Source organism: Nerophis ophidion, linkage group LG29, assembly GCF_033978795.1.
Source record: "Nerophis ophidion isolate RoL-2023_Sa linkage group LG29, RoL_Noph_v1.0, whole genome shotgun sequence".
Taxonomy (NCBI): Eukaryota; Metazoa; Chordata; class Actinopteri; order Syngnathiformes; family Syngnathidae; genus Nerophis; species Nerophis ophidion.
This window is the reverse complement of record NC_084639.1, coordinates 23,083,649-23,103,648: the sequence shown is the minus strand read 5'-3', so window position 1 is coordinate 23,103,648 and position 20,000 is coordinate 23,083,649. Positions and strand designations below refer to the sequence as shown.

Genomic DNA, 20,000 nt, shown 5'->3' with positions numbered 1-20,000 from the left:
TTTTTTTTTACTGAATGAGACACCCAGGCTGTACATGAAAATAAAGAATGTGGGCTTTACAATATTAATAACTATGAAGGATAAAATACTGAATATTGACAATATATGAACGTCACACCACCTCTCATCCGATGTATTTTACAATCAAGCGAAACGCAACAAACACAGCAAAATATGAACGTGAAGGGTAAGAAACCCACTTACAATCCGATATATCATGAAGCTTTAAAACTTTGTTGTAAAAATCTCCTTCCACGTCTGTCCCTGACATCCGCATTTCAGGATGGCCGCTCTGGAATCACTTTGTGGAAATGCTCCCTACCCACACTGCTTGGTGCCTCGTCCGAGCTGCTGTGACTTAGATGACCATAGTAACTAATTAGATTACCATAGTAACTAGTATATCATGCAAAAAGGCAGATTCCAACCATTGAAATACGTAATATAGTTATAGGGTTATTGGAAAACATCACTGCACATTATAATGGCAGTTACAGTTTCCATCTTAATGATGTAAAAAACAAAATTATTTGGGAATGTCCGGCGGGCCAGATTGAAAAGCTTAACGGGCCACATGCGATCCCCAGGCCTTAAGATGCCCAGGTCTTCAATAAATGGTAGCTAAAGTTCTAAATGATGAGCAACATGTTGAAGTGCTTCACTTCACATTCAGGCCCATTATTCTACTTTTCTTAGGTTTATTTCTGTGATGATGAAACGTACTTCTCTCTCCAGGTTGTTTTCAAACTCTTCCAGAAAGTGAGTCATTGCAGGGTCCCCCTCAAAGTCATTGAAGTGATTGTTCACCCACAGCAGCACGACTCGTGTGACCTGCAGAAAAGACAAGACGCACAATATGTTTTAAATAAATTATCATTAATAACCATTTTTAGGATGTTTTATTAAATAAATAATACTTTTTTACATGTTTTTGTTAAATCAATTTTATGTTTTTATTTGTAATTTGTTTAGAAATGTTTAATATAACTTATTATTCAATTACTGGTAATTTTATTAATCCAGTAACTTCTTGATCACAATCATTTGCTCCACTTGTTTTTTTTTTTATTGTTTATTTCTGGCTTTTATACACCTTTTGATTAAATCATTGAGTTTTGTTCAAAGGAAAAAAAAACAGTGAATTTAGCACCTTGTGTAATTCATAAATAAAAACAGGATACAATGATTTGCAAATCCTTTTCAACTTATATTCAATTGAATAGACTACAATATATTTAATGTTCAAACTGAGACACTTAATTTTGGTCTGAAAATCATTTTTAACTTAGAATTTAATGGCAGCAACACATCGCAAACAAGTTGTCACAGGGGCATTTTTACCACTGTGTTACATGGGCTTTCCTTTTGACTAAACTAAACTAAATGTGGACTCGTCAGACCATAGAATACTTTTATAGTTTGCATCAGTCCATCTTAGATGAGCTCAAGCCCAACAAAGCCGGCGGCATTTCTGGGTGTTGCTGATAAATGGCTTTCGCTTCGCATAGTAGAGTTTTAACTTGCACTTTTTAGATGTAGCCACCAACTGTAGTTACAGACAGTGTTTTTTTAAAGTGTTCCTGAGCCCCATGTGGTGATATCCTTTACACACTCATGTCGCTTTTTGATGCAGTACTGCCTGAGGCATCGAAGGTCACAGGCATTCAATGTTACGTGCAGTGATTTTTCCAGATTTTCTGAGCCTTTTGATGGTATTACAGGCTTCAGACGGTGAAATCCCTAAATTCCTTGCAATAACTCGTTGAGAAATGTTGTTCTTAAACTGTTAGACAATTTACTCACGCATTTGTTCGCAAAGTGGTGAATTAACCGCGCCCCGTCCTTGTTTGTGAATGACTGAGCATTTCATGGAAGCTGCTTTTTATATCCAATAATGGCACCCACCTGGTCTCAAATAGCCTAATCACCTGAGGGATGTTCCAAATAGGTGTTTCACGAGCATTCCTCAACTTTCTCAGTCTTTTTTGCCACTGTGACAGCTTTTTTTAAAACATGTTGCAGGCATCAAATTCCAAATGAGCTAATATTTCCAAAAAATAACAACGTTTACCAGTGCGAACGCTAAGTATCTTGTCTTTGCAGTCTATTCAATTGAATATAAGTTGAAAAAGATTTGCAAATCATTGCATTCTGTTTTTTTTTTTACCATTTACACAACGTACCAACTTCACTGGTTTTTGGGTTTGTATATCCAAAAACCTATTTGTACAGTATAGCATATTTTTGTATATAGTACTGTACCCAAAGCTACACACAGAGAAACGTTCATACCTTGTCCCTGAGACTTGGGTCATGGAACCACTCCAAGAGCTTCTTGCCCACGACCATGGGGCTGGAGAGGAAAGTCCTGTAGGTCAACAGGAAGTCCTCGATATAGGTAGGGTCCACCACTGAGTGTTCTTCCACGAGGTGCATTGTGAGACGCTCCGATGTGCCCTGAGACCAAACATTGTGGTGTGAAAAATGATCCCAGTTGACCATGAGTACGTCTTACGAACTCACCTTTATGACAATGTGTCCTTTCCTGGTCCCGGTGCGGTCAAGTTCTCGGTGCTCCTTCACCATGACGATCTCGCCTTCTTCTTCCACTTTCTGCATGTTCTTCTCCACCTGGTTGAGGATGCAGCAGTAATCCTGCTGGGCGATGCACACAAACTAGACAAAAGAGAAGAAAAGAAGACAATACGTTTAATATTTTGTCACTGGCATGAGTGAGGGTCAACGTCATAGTCAGGTTTTTTTTAAATTGTGAAATCCTGACACTTGTCTTGTCTCTGACATTTCTTGAGTGACGAGAAGAAAGAAGAGAGGTCAGGTCGACCATCTGAGAGCACGGTGCTTGAAAATGGAACATTAATTTTCCCCCTGGAGGGCGTCACACTGTCAACATGGAGCCCCGTAGCACGCCCGAGTGAGAACATTAGCTGCAAACGACCTCAGCTATTAAAGAGAGGGCTGGGAGGCATGTAGACCACCTCCATAACGGGCAACCTTTTAATGGCGCCATGTTTTGTGGCACGTGAAGGAGACTCTTACCTGGCAGTCGTCCACCTTGGTCTTCATGGCGCCCTTCATGTACTCCTTCTCCATGGTTGGTGACACCCCAAAGCTGTTCCCCATACACAGAATCTCTGTCCGCCCATCAGGGTACGTCACCTCCACCGAGCCATTCAGGATGACTGACCACGAGTCGAGCTGGAGACGTAAAAGATCATAGCTGTTGGATGTTTGACCAGGAACAGGTTGATGTACAGTGCATTACCCACATCTCTGAAATGTAGCATAATGTGGCAAAAGCTGCGTATTCCAGCTTTTCCTCTCAGATCTTTTTTTTCTGAGCAAACCTTAAAGAACTCTTATTACAACGTAATTAAGTAGCGTAGGTATGAATAACATGAATAGTGCCCCAATACTGTAGTTTGTGCTGAAAATATTTTGGAAGACATACATAAATAGATATAGGGTGTACACTGTCTTCCGCCCGAATGCAGCGGGTGGTGGAGCGGCCGTGCAAGCAACTTGAGGGTTGCAGGTTCGATCCCCGCTTCCGCCATCCTAGTCACTGCCGTTGTGTCCTTGGGCAAGACACTTTACCCACCTGCTCCCAGTGCCACCTACACTGGTTTTAATGTAAAAATTAAAGCTGCAAGCAGCATTGGTCGGGTCCGCTCTGGCTGCTGGCCACCCGACCCAAGCCGTGGGCTAAGTCAGACCTACATAGAGGATTTTGTTTCATGTCTGTATGAAATTCTTAACATAAATTACAAGCAGTTTTGTCTGGGTTTTTATGTAGGGGGCGCTAAAAAGCAATTTAGATTTTTTTTTTTTTTTTTTTTTTTTTTTTTATTAGATGTCAATTTTTGCCAGTCTTGATGTGTGTGTATAATTTGGTGAGTTTTGAAGCATGTTAAGGGGGTCAAATTAAAGATTGGAGTTTCTGGATGTTGTTGATAAATAGCTTTTGCTTGGCATAGAAGGGCTTTAACTTGCACTTTGAAGCATTTTAAGGGGGTCAAATTAAAGCATTTTTTAGGAGACTTTGCGTAGGGGTTCTTTGAAGGCGCGTAAAATAAAAACCATAGCAGTAATCAAAACTCTGTGAATAACTTTTAATCAGAAGGGTTCAAACTTACATCATGTGTTGCCTTCATTATAACACTTTTATAAGACATTTCGTTTTTGCGGCTCCAAACAGGTTTGTATTTGTGGTCCAATATGGCTCTTTCAACAAGTTGGGTTGATGACCCCTGTGCTAAACTAACAACACACCGCTGCGTGCGCACAGCACCCTAGCTGGTTGTGCACCATTAATTCCGATTGGGGCAACAGTTTAGTTCCATTTTGTAGTTACGTTCTAGTGTAGCAGCACAACTGAAGTTTATGCATGTTTTGAATAGAATTAATGCTCAGATTTTTAAGACCTTTCAAAATAGTATTTAAAATATTTTATGACATTTTAGGATAATTTTAGAGATTTTAAGGCCTTAAATTCAAATTGTTTAAGACTTTTGAATAATATTTAATACCCCGCGGATATCCTGTATATGGAAATGTACAACTTTTTTTTTTTTTTTTTTTTTTAAATCAGAGGTCAACTAGCTTCATGGGTAGAATTTTCCAGTGTATGTAGAAATTCCTAAAGGTGAAACTTTGAAGGCAAACCTTTCTGCTGGACTGTAGCTTCGAAAACCTGTGAACCCTGACCTCTTTCACGTTTACTGAAGTGTCGCTAGAGCAGACCTGGGCAAATTAAGACCCAGGGGCCGTATGTGGTCCGTTAAGCTTTTCAATCTGGCCCGCTGGACATTCCCGAATAATTTTTTTAGATCTTTAAGATGGAAACTGTAGCTGCCATTATGATGTGCACTTATGTTTTCTAATGACCGTAAGTATTGAACTACACTTGGTATTTCAATGGTTGGAATCTGCACTTTTGCGGTATTTCAATGGTTGGAATCTGCACTTTTGCATGATATATATGTTATGGTAATCTAATTAATTACTATGGTAATCTAGTTACTATGGTAATCTAATAACTTATTATGGTCATCTAATTCACATATATATAAGGGACGGCGTGGCGCAGTGGGAGAGTGGCCGTGCGCAACCCGAGGGTCCCTGGCTCAAATCCCACCTAGTACCAACCTCGTCACGTCCGTTGTGTCCTGAGCAAGACACTTCACCCTTGCTCCTGATGGTTGCTGGTTGGCGCCTTGCATGGCAGCTCCCTCCATCAGTGTGTGAATGTGTGTGTGAATGGGTAAATGTGGAAGTAGTGTCAAAGCGCTTTGAGTACCTTGAAGGAAGAAAAGCGCTATACAAGTACAACCCATTTATCATTTATATATACCGTTCGTGTTCATATTTAGGTGTGTTTGTTGCATTTTTGCTGCGTTTCGCTTGATTGTAAAATATGATGATCGAGAGGGGGTATGACGTTCATATGTTGTCAATATTCAGTGTTTTATCCTTCATAGTTAATATTGTAAATCCCACATTGTTTATTTTCATGTACATTCTGGGTGTCTCATTCAGTAAAAAATTTAAAAACTCCATTCTGTTTTTTAAGGCGGTCTGTCATAACATTTTTAGCATTCAATCAGACATTATTGTGAGGTTTGTATTAGTGTTCCTAAAAATCAGATATACTGGCCCTCAGACACATTTTTTTCCCTCTTTTTTCGTGTTCATATTTAGGTGTGTTTGTTGCATTTTTGCTGCGTTTCGCTTGATTGTAAAATAGGACGATAGAGAGGGGTTATGACGTTCATATGTTGTCAATATTCAGTGTTTTATCCTTCATAGTTAATATTGTAAATCCCACATTGTTTATTTTCATGTATATTCTGGGTGTCTCATTCAGTAAAAAATTTTAAAACTCCATTTTGTTTTTAAAGGCGGTCTGTCATAACGTTTTTAGCATTCAATCAGACATTATTGTGAGGTTTGTATTAGTGTTCCTAAAAATCAGATATACTGGCCCTCAGACACATTTTTTTTTCCTCTTTTTTCGTGTTCATATTTAGGTGTGTTTGTTGCATTTTTGCTGCGTTTCGCTTGATTGTAAAATATGACGATCGAGAGGGGGTATGACGTTCATATGTTGTGAATATTCAGTGTTTTATCCTTCATAGTTAATATTGTAAATCCCACATTGTTTATTTTCATGTACATTCTGGGTGTCTCATTCAGTAAAAAATTTAAAAACTCCATTCTGTTTTTTAAGGCGGTCTGTCATAACATTTTTAGCATTCAATCAGACATTATTGTGAGGTTTGTATTAGTGTTCCTAAAAATCAGATATACTGGCCCTCAGACACATTTTTTTTTCCTCTTTTTTCGTGTTCATATTTAGGTGTGTTTGTTGCATTTTTGCTGCTTTTCGCTTGATTGTAAAATAGGACGATCGAGAGGGGGTACGACGTTCATATGTTGTCAATATTCAGTGTTTTATCCTTCATAGTTAATATTGTAAATCCCACATTGTTTATTTTCATGTATATTCTGGGTGTCTCATTCAGTAAAAAATTTAAAAACTCCATTCTGTTTTTTAAGGCGGTCTGTCATAACGTTTTTATCATTCAATCAGACATTATTGTGAGGTTTGTATTAGTGTTTCTAAAAATCAGGTATACTGGCCCTCAAACACATTTTTTTTTTCTCTTTTTTCGTGTTCATATTTAGGTGTGTTTGTTGCATTTTTGCTGCGTTTCGCTTGATTGTAAAATATGACGATCGAGAGGGGGTGTGATGTTCATGTGTTGTCAATATTCAGTGTTTTATCCTTCATAGTTGATATTGTAAATCCCACATTGTTTATTTTCATGTACATTCTGGGTGTCTCATTCAGTAAAAAATTTAAAAACTCCATTCTGTTTTTTAAGGCGGTCTGTCATAACGTTTTTATCATTCAATCAGACATTATTGTGAGGTTTGTATTAGTGTTTCTAAAAATCAGGTATACTGGCCCTCAAACACATTTTTTTTTTCTCTTTTTTCGTGTTCATATTTAGGTGTTTTTGTTGCATTTTTGCTGCGTTTCGCTTGATTGTAAAATATGACGATCGAGAGGGGGTGTGATGTTCATGTGTTGTCAATATTCAGTGTTTTATCCTTCATAGTTGATATTGTAAATCCCACATTGTTTATTTTCATGTACATTCTGGGTGTCTCATTCAGTAAAAAATTTAAAAACTCCATTTTGTTTTTTAAGGCGGTCTGTCATAACGTTTTTAGCATTCAATCAGACATTATTGTGAGGTTTGTATTAGTGTTCCTAAAAAGCAGATATACTGGCCCTCAGACACATTTTTTTTCTCTTTTTTCGTGTTCATATTTAGGTGTGTTTGTTGCATTTTTGCTGTGTTTCGCTTGCTTGGAAAATATGACGATCGAGAGGGGGTATGACGTTCACATGTTGTCAATATTCAGTGTTTTATCCTTTATAGTTAATATTGTGAATCCCACATTGTTATTTTCATGTACATTCTGGGTGTCTCATTCAGTAAAATAATTAAAAACTCCATTTAGTTTTTTAAGGCGGTCTGTCATAACGTTTTTAGCATTCAATCAGACATTATTATGAGGTTTGTATTAGTGTTCCTAAAAATCAGATATACTGGCCCTCAGACACATTTTTTTTTCTCTTTTTTCGTGTTCATATTTAGGTGTGTTTGTTGCATTTTTGCTGCATTTCGCTTGATTGGAAAATATGACGATCGAGAGGGGGTATGACGTTCACATGTTGTCAATATTCAGTGTTTTATCCTTTATAGTCAATATTGTAAATCCCACATTGTTTATTTTCATGTACATTCTGGGTGTCTCATTCAGTAAAAAAATTAAAAACTCCATTTTGTTTTTTAAGGCGGTCTGTCATAACGTTTTTAGCATTCAATCAGACATTATTGTGAGGTTTGTATCAGTGTTCCTAAAAATCAGATATACTGGCCCTCAGACACATTTTTTTTCCTCTTTTTTCGTATTCATATTTAGGTGTCTTTGTTGCATTTTTGCTGCGTTTCACTTGATTGTAAAATAGGACAATCGAGAGGGGGTATGACGTTCATTTGTTGTCAATATTCAGTGTTTTATCCTTCATTGTTAATATTGTAAATCCCACATTGTTTATTTTCATGTATATTCTGGGTGTCTCATTCAGTAAAAAATTTAAAAACTCCATTCTGTTTTTTAAGGCGGTCTGTCATAACGTTTTTAGCATTCAATCAGACATTACTGGGAGGTTTGTATTAGTGTTCCTAAAAATCAGATATACTGGCCCTCAGACACATTTTTTTCTCAAAATTTGCCCCCCACCACCCCGAGTCAAAATAATTGCCCAGGCCTGCCTGCCTTAGAGGCAATGTTCTCCTCTCCATTGTTGGGCCAAACACTTTCAAATAGTCTCCTTTCAAAGTGGTGTCGCATCTCGACCACCGAGACGGTAGAAGACAAAAAAAACGACGCCTGCTGCAGTCGCCGGAGGGTTCCAAGGAGGAGGACCGGCGTCACGGGACAATCGCCATTCAGGTTTAATAGAGCGGAAAATACATCAAATGGGAGAAGATTCACTGGCGCGAGAGGTGAGGCCTCCGGAGAGACGCGCATAAAACGCATTTAGAGCAAAGTCTGGCCAAGTGTGTGTAAAAGAAGGAGCACAACGACGCACCTCCTCGCCATCATTGAGAACAATGGTGCCAGCACGCTCCACCACGGCGAACACCATGACGGCACAGAGCTCCCGCCTCACAGACATGGTCATGTTGGCGAAGGCCGGTAGTTGATGCATGAACTCCAGTAATTGCTCTGTAGGAGAGAAGAAGTGGGAAGAGGTTAAAGGATAAGAAAAAAAAAGGCCACCTAATTACAGCGAGAGATGTGACGGGCACACTGAGTTCTCCGTGCTTACAGCCACCATCACCACAGCGGGGAGCCAGGAAACAAATCATTAAGTGGACAATTTCATGTCCAATATCAATGCCATCGAACGCTCAGTGTGCTGAGGCAGCAATAACTGCTGACACTTTACCCACTGAACCCTCAGTGAGTTCACTCGAACATCACATTTGAAATACCTGCATTAGAATCCAGTTACTGTATTTTTCGGACTATAAATTGCAGTTTTTGTCATAGTTTGGCCAGGGGTGCGACTTATACTCAGGAGCGACGTATGTGTGAAATTATTAACACATTACCGTAAAATATCAAATAATATTATTTAGCTCATTCATGCAAGACAGTGGTTCTCAACCATTTTTCAGTGATGTACCCCCTGTGATTATTTTTATAATTCAAGTACCCCCTAATCAGAGCAAAGCATTTTTGGTTGAAAAAAAGAGATAAAGAAGTAAAATACAGCACTATATCATCAGTTTCTGATTTATTAAATTGTATAACAGTGCAAAATATTGCTCATTTGTAGTGGTCTTTATTGAACTATTTGGAAAAAAAGATATAAAAATAACTAAAACTTGTTGAAAAATAAACAAGTGATTCAATTATAAATAAATATTTCTACACATATCAACTTAAAGTGCGCTCTTTGGGGATTGTAATAGAGATCCATCTGGATTCATGAACTTAATTCTAAACATTTCTTCACAAAAAAATAAATCTTTAACATCAATATTTATAGAACATGTCTACAAAAAAATCTAGCTGTCAACACTGAATATTGCATTGTTGTTTATCAACTTACATTCATATTTTGTCGAAGTATTATTCAATAAATATGTTTCTAAAGGATTTTTGAATTGTTGCTATTTTTAGAATATGTTTGAAAAATCTCACGTACCCCTTGGCATACCTTCAAGTACCCCCAGGGGTACGCGTACCCCCATTTGAGAACCACTGATGTTAGAGACTAGACGTATAAGATTTCATGGGATTTAGCAATTAGGAGTGACAGATTGTTTGGTAAACGTATAGCATGTTCTATATGTTATAGTTATTGGAATGACTCTTACCATAATGTTACCTTAAAATACCAGGCACGTTCTCAGTTGGTTATTTATGATCATATAACGTACACTTATTCAGCCTGTTGTTCACTATTCTTTATTTTAAATTGACTTTCAAATTTCTATTCTTGGTGTTGGGTTTTATCGAATAAATTTCCCCAAAAAATGTGACTTATACTCCAGTGCGACTTATATATGTTTTTTTCCTTCTTTATTATGCATTTTCGGCAGGTGCGACTTGTACTCCGGAGCGACTTATACTCGGTACGTCCCCAAAATCAAAAATAGCCAACGTTTGCACTACGGCTGTCTCGATACCAACTTTTTGGTACCGGTACCAAAATGTATTTCGATACTATTCTACATAAAGGGGACCACAAAAAATGGCATTATTTGCTTTATTTTAACCAAAAATATTTCAGTACATTAAACATACCGGTATGTTTATCATAGAGCTAAAGCATACATTTTACCCATCTGCTCCCAGTGCCACCCACACTGGTTTAAATGTAACTAAAATATTTAGATAATAGGGTTGTCCTGATACCAATATTTTGGTACCGGTACCAAAATCTATTTAGATACATTTCCATACTTTTCTTAATAAAGGGGACCACAAAAAACTGCATTAAATCTTAGGGTAGATTAAACATATGTTGATTATTGCGATTTAGTCCTTAAATAAAATAGTGAAAAATACTAGACAACTTGTCTTTTAGTATTAAGTAAACAAACAAAGGCTCCTAGTTAGTCTCCTTACGTATACAGTAGCATATTGTGTCATTTATCATTCTATTTTTTTGTCAACATTATAAAGGACAAACTGTAAAAATTTATTATTAATCTACTTGTTAAATTACAGTTAATATCTGGTTACTTTCTCTTTCAACATGTTCTGTCTACACCTCTGTTAAAATGTAATAATCACTTATTCTTATATGTTGTTATATGTTGTTTGATACTTTACACTAGTTTTGGATGATACCACAAATTTAGGTATCGATCCAATACCACAGATTTAGGTATTAATCCAATACCAAGTAGTTACAGCATCATACATTGGTCATATTCAAAGTCCTCAAGTGTTGTTAGACGTATTTCCTGAGTTTATGAATACAATATGAATTAAAAAAAAGGAAAACAGATTTTACGATGAAAATAAATACTGATGTAATCATATCAGTATCAACTAGATCAGTGGTTCCTAACCTTGTTGGAGGTACCGAACCCCACCAGTTTCATATGCACATTCTCCGAACCCTTCTTTAGTGAAAAATAAAATGTTTTTTTCAAATTCAAGAAAAAGTCATCTGTTTTTTTACTGGCGTACAAAATGAACCATGCATAAACATCACCTTGCTCAAAGAAAAAAAACAACACAGTGCATGAACTCACAACAAATTACACACCTTACACACATTACCATGAATTGATTAACTTAAAACTTATTCGGGTGTTACCATTTAGTGGTCAATTGTACGTAATATGTACTGTACTGTGTAAACTGTACTGTTTTATATAATGTATTCTCTTCCTTTGCAATCTGCTTGTAAACGTTTCAATCGATCAATCTCAAAACCTGCAAATCAGATGGAAAATTAGAGGGAACACTGTTTGGGGGTATCCATAAGACGCTGATAGGGAGAAGTTTTTATTTACACTATAAGTCGCATATGTCTTTACCTCCGTGGCGGAGACTCTGCCGAACCCCTGAGGCCGACTCACCGAACCCCTAGGGTTCGATCGGACCCAGGTTAAGAACCACTGAACTAGATACACTCTTTTACTTGGTATCATTACAGTACCATGTCAGGTGTAAATCCACCCATGGCATTTGTTTAGACTGAAACTCTGGTGAGCTTCGGTGAGTTTAGCTTTTCTACGTCCTCCAGTGATAATTGGTACTTGTAACTTACTTTATTTGTCGCCATGGAGGCAAGGATTAGTGATTTAGAAGTAGCTAAAACACTGCCGACTGCGGTTGGACGTTAGCCACTAACTAGCTAGCTATGTCTTAAAGCTCTTCTTCCTGAGTGTGTTTCATTGTTATAACTTCACCTTTATCTTTATTCTACGGCCAAAATGCGTTCATTCTCCCTTTTTTGTCTACACACTGTGTCTGCTTGTAAATACTCTATGTGTGTGTACTGCCGAACGTGCTCCTCCGCTCGTAAAACAATTAATGTTACAACGTGCCGACGATGGGCAGTCATGCCTGTAAAATAAAACAAATTTGACAAACCGGTACTTTTCAAACAGAGTACAGTACTGTTTTGATTCATTAATACCGCGATACTATACTAGTACTATACCGTACAACCCTAGTTTGCACATTTACTTGTCTTCGGCTAGTAGAGGTGAAGCAGAGGATGTGCATCATGTGCCAAAAGTGACCTAGAAAAGCCTGCCGGCGTGGAGGAGGAGGCACTGCGGGGGAAATTAACCACGGAGTAGGAAGAGGGAAGAGGTGAATGAGGGCACTCGCTCTTTTCTCTGGCTATGGCCAACGCATCCACCACCTCCTCCTCCTCCTCCTCCTACTCGCATCAACATTTACAGTTAAGCCTCTTCAAAGGTAGCTTTCACCATCGTGATGTCATAGCTTTGAAGGGTATATTCATTACTGCAGGTCTGACAGCAGGAAGGAATACATTCACAATTTGCCATTTTTGATACTTACGCTTATCACGTTGATTTAACACATTTTAAAATCAGTTGTACACAGGAATAAATAATTACAGGAATACACAGTATACAATTGTGTACATGTTATACAACATCATGTCTTGTTAAAGCATCTTACTGCGGGAAAATGTTGACAGAATTGACTTGTGAGACAGCGCCCTCTGCTGGATTTATAGCTACATAACCCCTCCCGCAAATAGTGCCATCCAACCACCTTCTATTTAACTTCCCTCCTTTTTTAAATTTTCCAGAAAATAAATTTAATCAAATGCCACTCCATGAATAGACAGTATTGTAAATACTGGAAATGTATCCAACAGTTCATTGTCAAATCAGTTGGTAGTACAGCGCACTGATTGACGTCAAATCTAACGGTACAAATGTTTGGTACCTGGGTTGCACATGACATCAAGTCCGTTTGTAGACTGGGCACTGGCTCAAGCACTTGGCGGGCAAACAGGCGTACTGCAGTATTCATCTTGGTAGAATTTCAATTTTCCTTGACAACAAGGCAAGCATGGCCGCTAAAAAGAACTCAAAAGAAGCACCCTTTGTTTAAGCAAGCTCGATGCTAATTTTCACTGGATCTCAGCCCTTTGAGACACTTGTGATCAGGGGCTATATAAAAACACTTTGACTGAATGATTGATGGATGGATTTGCCACATACATTCAGATGATTAGCTGTGGCGATTTCACATCGCAATTCCAATCCCTCCAAATTTGGTATTCAAAAGTACAGCTACCAAGCAAAGAGCTGATGTGAAGTAAGTAAAACACTTAGTCCAAACACTTGGTAGCTCAACAAAAGACAAGACTGCACATTCAATTTAAAGGCAAAGACTACTTCCTCACACACCTAGGACAAACTGAACTTTACAGTATAACAATGCACAATTATCATTATCAGGTATTTGTTAAATTTTGAGTAAAACATATATAATTTAGATGTATTACCACATAAACACACACAAAGTACGGAACATCGGTACTGTCAATTCCTGATACCGATTACCAGGTACTGCCGATTGCTACTGTATGGGTTCAAGTGCGAAAGGAACCCATCCTAAATTGTATCCCACCAACGGCAACAATCAATTTTGCTTTTGCAGCATTACTGCGACAGAATAATGGACAGTAATCACATGATACTGTTGACTTGTTTAGGTGTGAAAAAAAATAAAACCAAAAAAGGGTGAAAATAAATCCCACCACTCCAGCTGATTTGATCAATTAAGCAAAATATAAGTGAAAGTACCGTATTTTCCAGATCATCGATCGCACCTTATTTTTTTTCATATATATCAGGCACCCCGGATTACACCGGCGTATTAAAGGAGTCATATTATTATTATTTTTTTTCTAAATGTAACAGACTTCCTTGTGGTCTACATAACATGGAATGGTGGTTCTTTGGTCAAAATGGTGCATAGATGATGTTTTATAGACCATTTTCAAGTCACTTTCTGACAGTTGCTTCAGGATGCGCCTTATTTACGTGGCTCACCTGCGACAGCTTCTTTTCATCGTCATCTTTGTTGTAGCGGTGTAGCGTGCAAGGACGGGAGTGGAAGAAGTGTCAAAAGATGGAGCTAACTGTTTTAATGACATTCAGACTTTACTTCAATCAATAACGGAGCAGCATCTTCTCATCCATGGTTAACTAGTGCAACCACAACATGTGTCCCGTGAAAAACTGTCCGACCCGAACTCTCTAATAACTAAATATCATTGGGTGCATAATGTAAACTCACTACACCAGTATGTTTTAGCGCTTCCATGGCAAGTTTAAGAACTTTACACTACTTTATATTACAAATGGCAACAGCACAGGATGAATGTCCCCTAAGAAGAAGATAGAGAAAAAGAAGCTTATCGACTACGGTGTCGCCCCGGACTACAAATGGGACACATGCAGATCCCAAATACAGATCAGCAGGTACCACATGGTAAGAAAAGTTGCTTTTGCATAATATTATAAATAAATAAATGATAAATGGGTTGTACTTGTATAGCGCTTTTCTACCTTCAAGGTACTCAAAGCGCTTTGACACTACTTCCACATTTACCCATTCAGACACACATTCACACACTGATGGAAGGAGCTGCCATGCAAGGCGCCAACCAGCACCCATCAGGAGCAAGGGTGAAGTGTCTTGCTCAGGACACAACGGACGTGACGAGGTTGGTACTAGGTGGGAATTGAACCAGGGACACTCGAGTTGCGCACGGCCACTCTCCCCACTGCGCCACGCCGTCCCAAATATTGCGAAACAAAACGCCAGATATGTCCTACCTTATACACACACCTTAATCATACTCCTATGTTGAACCACATGTTGAACCACATTAAGCTTCATAGCTTACCAAAGTCATACTAAAACGTGTTGATAGATTTTTGAGCGCCGTGTATAATGTTCTATATTTTCAATGCAACATATAAAATGTTGGTGCTCTTTACTTGAGTCATATTGCAGTCTACACGTATCTCTATATATAGTGCAGGACTAATAAGACTCAAGAACTCCTTTGTCCCACACGCCATTAGACTCTACAACTCCTCTCTGGGGCGGGGGGTACTAGGATGACAGGGGATGCAAAACAATAACAGTGCAATACGTTTTCATAACATGGTCACTACTGCCTACTTTGTCTTGTTATATTCTTATTTTACTGTTATAACTTTATTCCCATTATTGGTTTTTATTTTTTATTTTTATTGTAATATTTCTCTATTTTTTTTCCATTTAAACCCCCATTATTTACTTTTTTTTAAATTGATCTCAACTCTGTACACTGCTGCTGGAATTTTAATTTTCCTGAAGGAACTCTCCTGAAGGAATCAATAAAGTACTATCTATCTATCTATCTCTTATGTGTGACTGCCATCTACTGGTCACACTTATCATTGCATCAAAAACAATTGCTTCGAGGTCGGTAAGGAAAACCAGAATCAAACCGCACATTAGGCGCACCGGGTTATAAGGCGCACTGTCGAGTTTTGAGGGGGAAAAAAGGATTTTAAGTGCGCCTTATAGTCCGGAAAATACGGTACACAAAGACTCAGCGGGGTCTCACCTATGTCATCGTCCGTCCTGTCCATCGGGTCCTTCTCCAGGCAGTCCCGCACGATATCCCGACTCATGAGTGGGTCCGACGCTCGCTCGATGTCCTCCTCATCGTCGTCCTCCTCGGAGTCGACGGCTGTCTCCGGCAGGCCGCTCAGGTCCATGTCGCCAGGCTCGTTCTCTGTGGCCTGCAAATCACAGGTTGTTAGTCGCCTGTGATGCTTGTCGAGTTGCCCCATGGCCGCCGCATCGTGTCTGAGCTACTAAGCAGTGAAAAAAGTCGGTCACAACACAACCGGTGACTTTCAAAACAAATCCAAAATGTGCAGACGTGACCTAGTTTGTGAACAAACCGGCTGCTAGCATGCACAGACACAAGCTAATTAACTCCCAACTTTAATTATGCCTTCAGCAAGCAGTACCATCCCGTTCTTTGAAAGCCTTAGAACGTATGGCAATAGGAAAAAAACAAGCCAGGGAAGGGCAGTATAGTAATGCAATTACTTGTGCTTGAGCGGCCTCAAAATCCTCAAAGAACATATTTGAGTGGACGTCTTTCATGTTCATGCTCACCTCACATCATAACATGACAGCCTTTATGACATCAACCAAAGCACCAGAAGAACACAACAAAGCATCTTCCAGCAGCAACCTCACCTGGACATGAGGCGCATTCCTGGAAGAAACGCTTGTCTTGGCAAAATGTCCACAAAATTCCAACCGCAGACGCATTTTGGCAGCCTTCAGCACTCGCTATTTTCCGAGGAGTTCTGATTCCTTAAAAGTGACAACCATCTCTCCTCAAGCGCCATGTGCGAGTGTGAGGGTGGGGCTCATTATTGATTCACGCCAGTGTCAGCGAGGACATTTGGTGGGCGGGGCCAGGGCGCGGCCCTTAACAGCAAGTCAAAATGGGAGAAAAATCATCTGTGTGCAAAAAATGAAGAGCTAAACGTGAGCTAAGAGGGTAGACATGGTCAACGCTCAGTCATTTTCACCAGCTCTGTATTTAAACAAAGCACTGCCTGTGGGTTTTTTGTGTGTCATGAGCGCATCAAAAATCCATAAAGGTACAGCCGGCATGAAGAGTCAGGTGGTTTTAATATTTCATCAGGGCTATTCTTGGATCAATGCTTTCAAAGGCCTTCTGTAGGACCCATGTCATGATTTATTCAGACGCAAAACAGCGCTGACGCGTTGCCTGGGCTGTGAATTTGGAGGTCTTTCGGGCTCAGGCCAAGAAGATTAACAGAAGGGATCAGTAATTAAGCATCTGGGTGTTCTCCTACCCCAAAAATGGGAGTCAGCAGTTCCTAACAAGACAGGAAGGAAGCACGTCAAGAGGTTGTACAATCACGGTAATGTCATGACAACAAAAATATTGCCTGCTCAAATGTACTTTAAAAAGGATGTGTCTGGAGTGTTTTTGTGACAAATATTCCAAACCAAAATAGAAACGGCTGGGTTGGATGTGTAGGTTATTTTTATAATCTGCTATTTATACAAGCTTGGATTTGGACCAAATGCTTACAAAACAGATTTTAGAAAGTGTGCCTTCCACACAAAAGGAGATAGCAGAGCAGTTCCAATTAGAGCTGTCCAAAATAATAATCCCCATCTTTTTGATAATATTGAAATCACAATTATTAATTATATTAGGTACAACATAGTGTTCCTAAATGTTGATAATCTACTTACAATAATGGGAACGTCTAAAACAAACGTCTCACAAAAGTAAAGACATTTGTCTTCTTGTTCATTACTACCAACATTTCAGCCTTTTCTGAATACATGACAGCTTCAGCTATATTTAGCAATATTTGATGTTTTTTGGTGGCACCATAAAAAAAAGAAAAAAAAAGGAAAACAGCACAGTGACCCTGCTGTGTCCCCAGACTCTATTTAGCATGATGGCTAGTCGTTAGTTCTGCTAGCAGCAGAACAGCGTGTTGTGCAAGCGTCCAAACCCTTCGGCAACATGTGTGTGTGTGTGCGGCTGTATATATATATGTATATATATATACATATATATATATATATATATATATATATATATATATACATATACATATATATACATACATATACATATATATATATACATACATATACATATATATATATACATACATATACATATATATATATACATATACATATATATATATATACATATATATATATAATGTATATATATATATATATGTATATATATATATATATATATGTATATATATATATTATACATATATATATATATATACATATATACATATATATATATGTATATATATATATATATATATATATATAATATACATATTATATATACATATGCATATGTATATTATATATACATATATACTTTATATAGTATATATATTTATATATACATATACAGTGGGGCAAAAAAGTATTTAGTCAGCCACTGATTGTGCAAGTTCTCCCACTTAAAATGATGACAGAGGTTTGTAATTTTCATCTCTTCAACTGTGAGAGACAGAATGTGAAAATAAATCCAGGAATTCACATTGTAGGAATTTTAAAGAATTTATTTGTAAATTACGGTAGAAAATAAGTATTTGGTCAACCACTCAAAGCTCTCACTGATGGAAGGAGGTTTCGGCTCAAAATCTCACGATACATGGCCCCATTCATTCTTTCCTTAACGCGGATCAATCGTATTGTCCCCTTAGCAGAAAAACAGCCCCAAAGCATGATGTTTCCACCCCCATGCTTCAGAGTACGTGTGGTGTTCTTGGGATGCAACTCAGTATTCCTCCAAACACGACGAGTTGAGTTTATACCAAAATGGATACATGGATGATACAGCAGAGGATTTGGAGAATATCATGTGGTCAGATGAAACCAAAATAGAACTTTTTGGTATGGGTTCAAATCCAGGCTCGGGATCTTTCTGTGTGGAGTTTGCATGTTCTCCCCGTGAATGCGTGGGTTCCCTCCGGGTACTCCGGCTTCCTCCCACTTCCAAAGACATGCACCTGGGGGTAGGTTGATTGGCAACACTAAATTGGCCCTAGTGTTTGAATGTGAGTGTGAAAGTTGTCTGTCTATCTGTGTTGGCCCTGCGATGAGGTGGCGACTTGTCCAGGGTGTACCCCGCCTTCCGCCCGATTGTAGCTGAGATAGGCGCCAGCATCCCCCCGCGACCCCAAAAGGGAATAAGCGGTAGAAAATGGATGGATGGATGGATGGTATAAACTCAACTCGTCGTGTTTGGAGGAAGAAGAATACAGAGTTGCATCGCAAGAACACCATACCTACTGTGAAGCATGGGGGTGGAAACATCATGCCTTGGGTATGTTTTTCTGCTAAGGGGACAGGAGGATTGATCCGTGTTAAGGAAAGAATTAATGGGGCCATGTATCGTGAGATTTTGAGCCAAAACCTCCTTCCATCAGTGAGAGCTTTGAATGGTTGATCAAATACATATTTTCCGCCATAATTTACAAATAAATTCTTTAAAATTCCTACAATGTGAATTGCTGGAATTTTGTTTCACATTCTGTCTCTCACAGTTGAAGTGCACCTATGATGAACATTACAGACCTCTGTCATCATTTTAAGTGGGAGAACTTGCACAATCGGTGGCTGACTAAATACTTTTTTGTATATACACACATACATATATATGTACATGAACACACACACACACACACACACACACACACACACACACACACACACACACACACACACACACACGCACACACACGCACACACACACACACACACATTGCCAAAAGTATTTGGCAACCCATCCAAATGGTGAGAATCAGGTGTCCAAATCACTCGGCCCAGCCACATGTGTATAAAATCAAGCACTTAGGCATGGAGACTGTTTCCAAAAACATTTGTGAAAGAATGGGCTGCTTTCAGGAGTTCAGTGATTTCCAGCGTGGAACTGTCATAGGATGCCACCTGTGCAACAAATCCAGTCGCGAAATTTCCTTACTCCTAAATAATCCGAAGTCAACTGTTGACTTTATTATAAGAAAATTGAAAGAGTTTGGGAACAACAGCAACTTAGCCACAAAGTGGTAGGCTACGTAAACCGACAGAGGTCGAGGGAAGCTGAAGCGCAAAGAGGTCGCCGATTTTCTGCACAGTCAGTTGCTACAGAGCTCCAGACTTTATGTGACCTTCCAATTAGCCCACGTACAGTACGCAGAGAGCTTCATGAAATGGCTTTCCATGGTTGAGCAGCTGCATCTAGGCCATACATCACCAAGTTCAATGCAAAGTGT

At 38.7% G+C, this 20,000-nt stretch overlaps 1 protein-coding gene across 1 annotated transcript in view; it reads right to left on the bottom strand.

The window, feature by feature from the left end:
• LOC133546167 (rap guanine nucleotide exchange factor 2-like) overlaps positions 1 to 20,000 on the bottom strand; it is a 75,789-nt gene that overhangs the window by 49,479 nt on the left and 6,310 nt on the right. The window contains 6 exon segments of the mRNA XM_061892023.1: positions 724 to 831; positions 2,293 to 2,457; positions 2,524 to 2,676; positions 3,058 to 3,216; positions 8,690 to 8,826; positions 15,743 to 15,920. Coding sequence (XP_061748007.1) covers positions 724 to 831; positions 2,293 to 2,457; positions 2,524 to 2,676; positions 3,058 to 3,216; positions 8,690 to 8,826; positions 15,743 to 15,896 — 876 coding nt within the window. The 5' untranslated portion in view covers positions 15,897 to 15,920.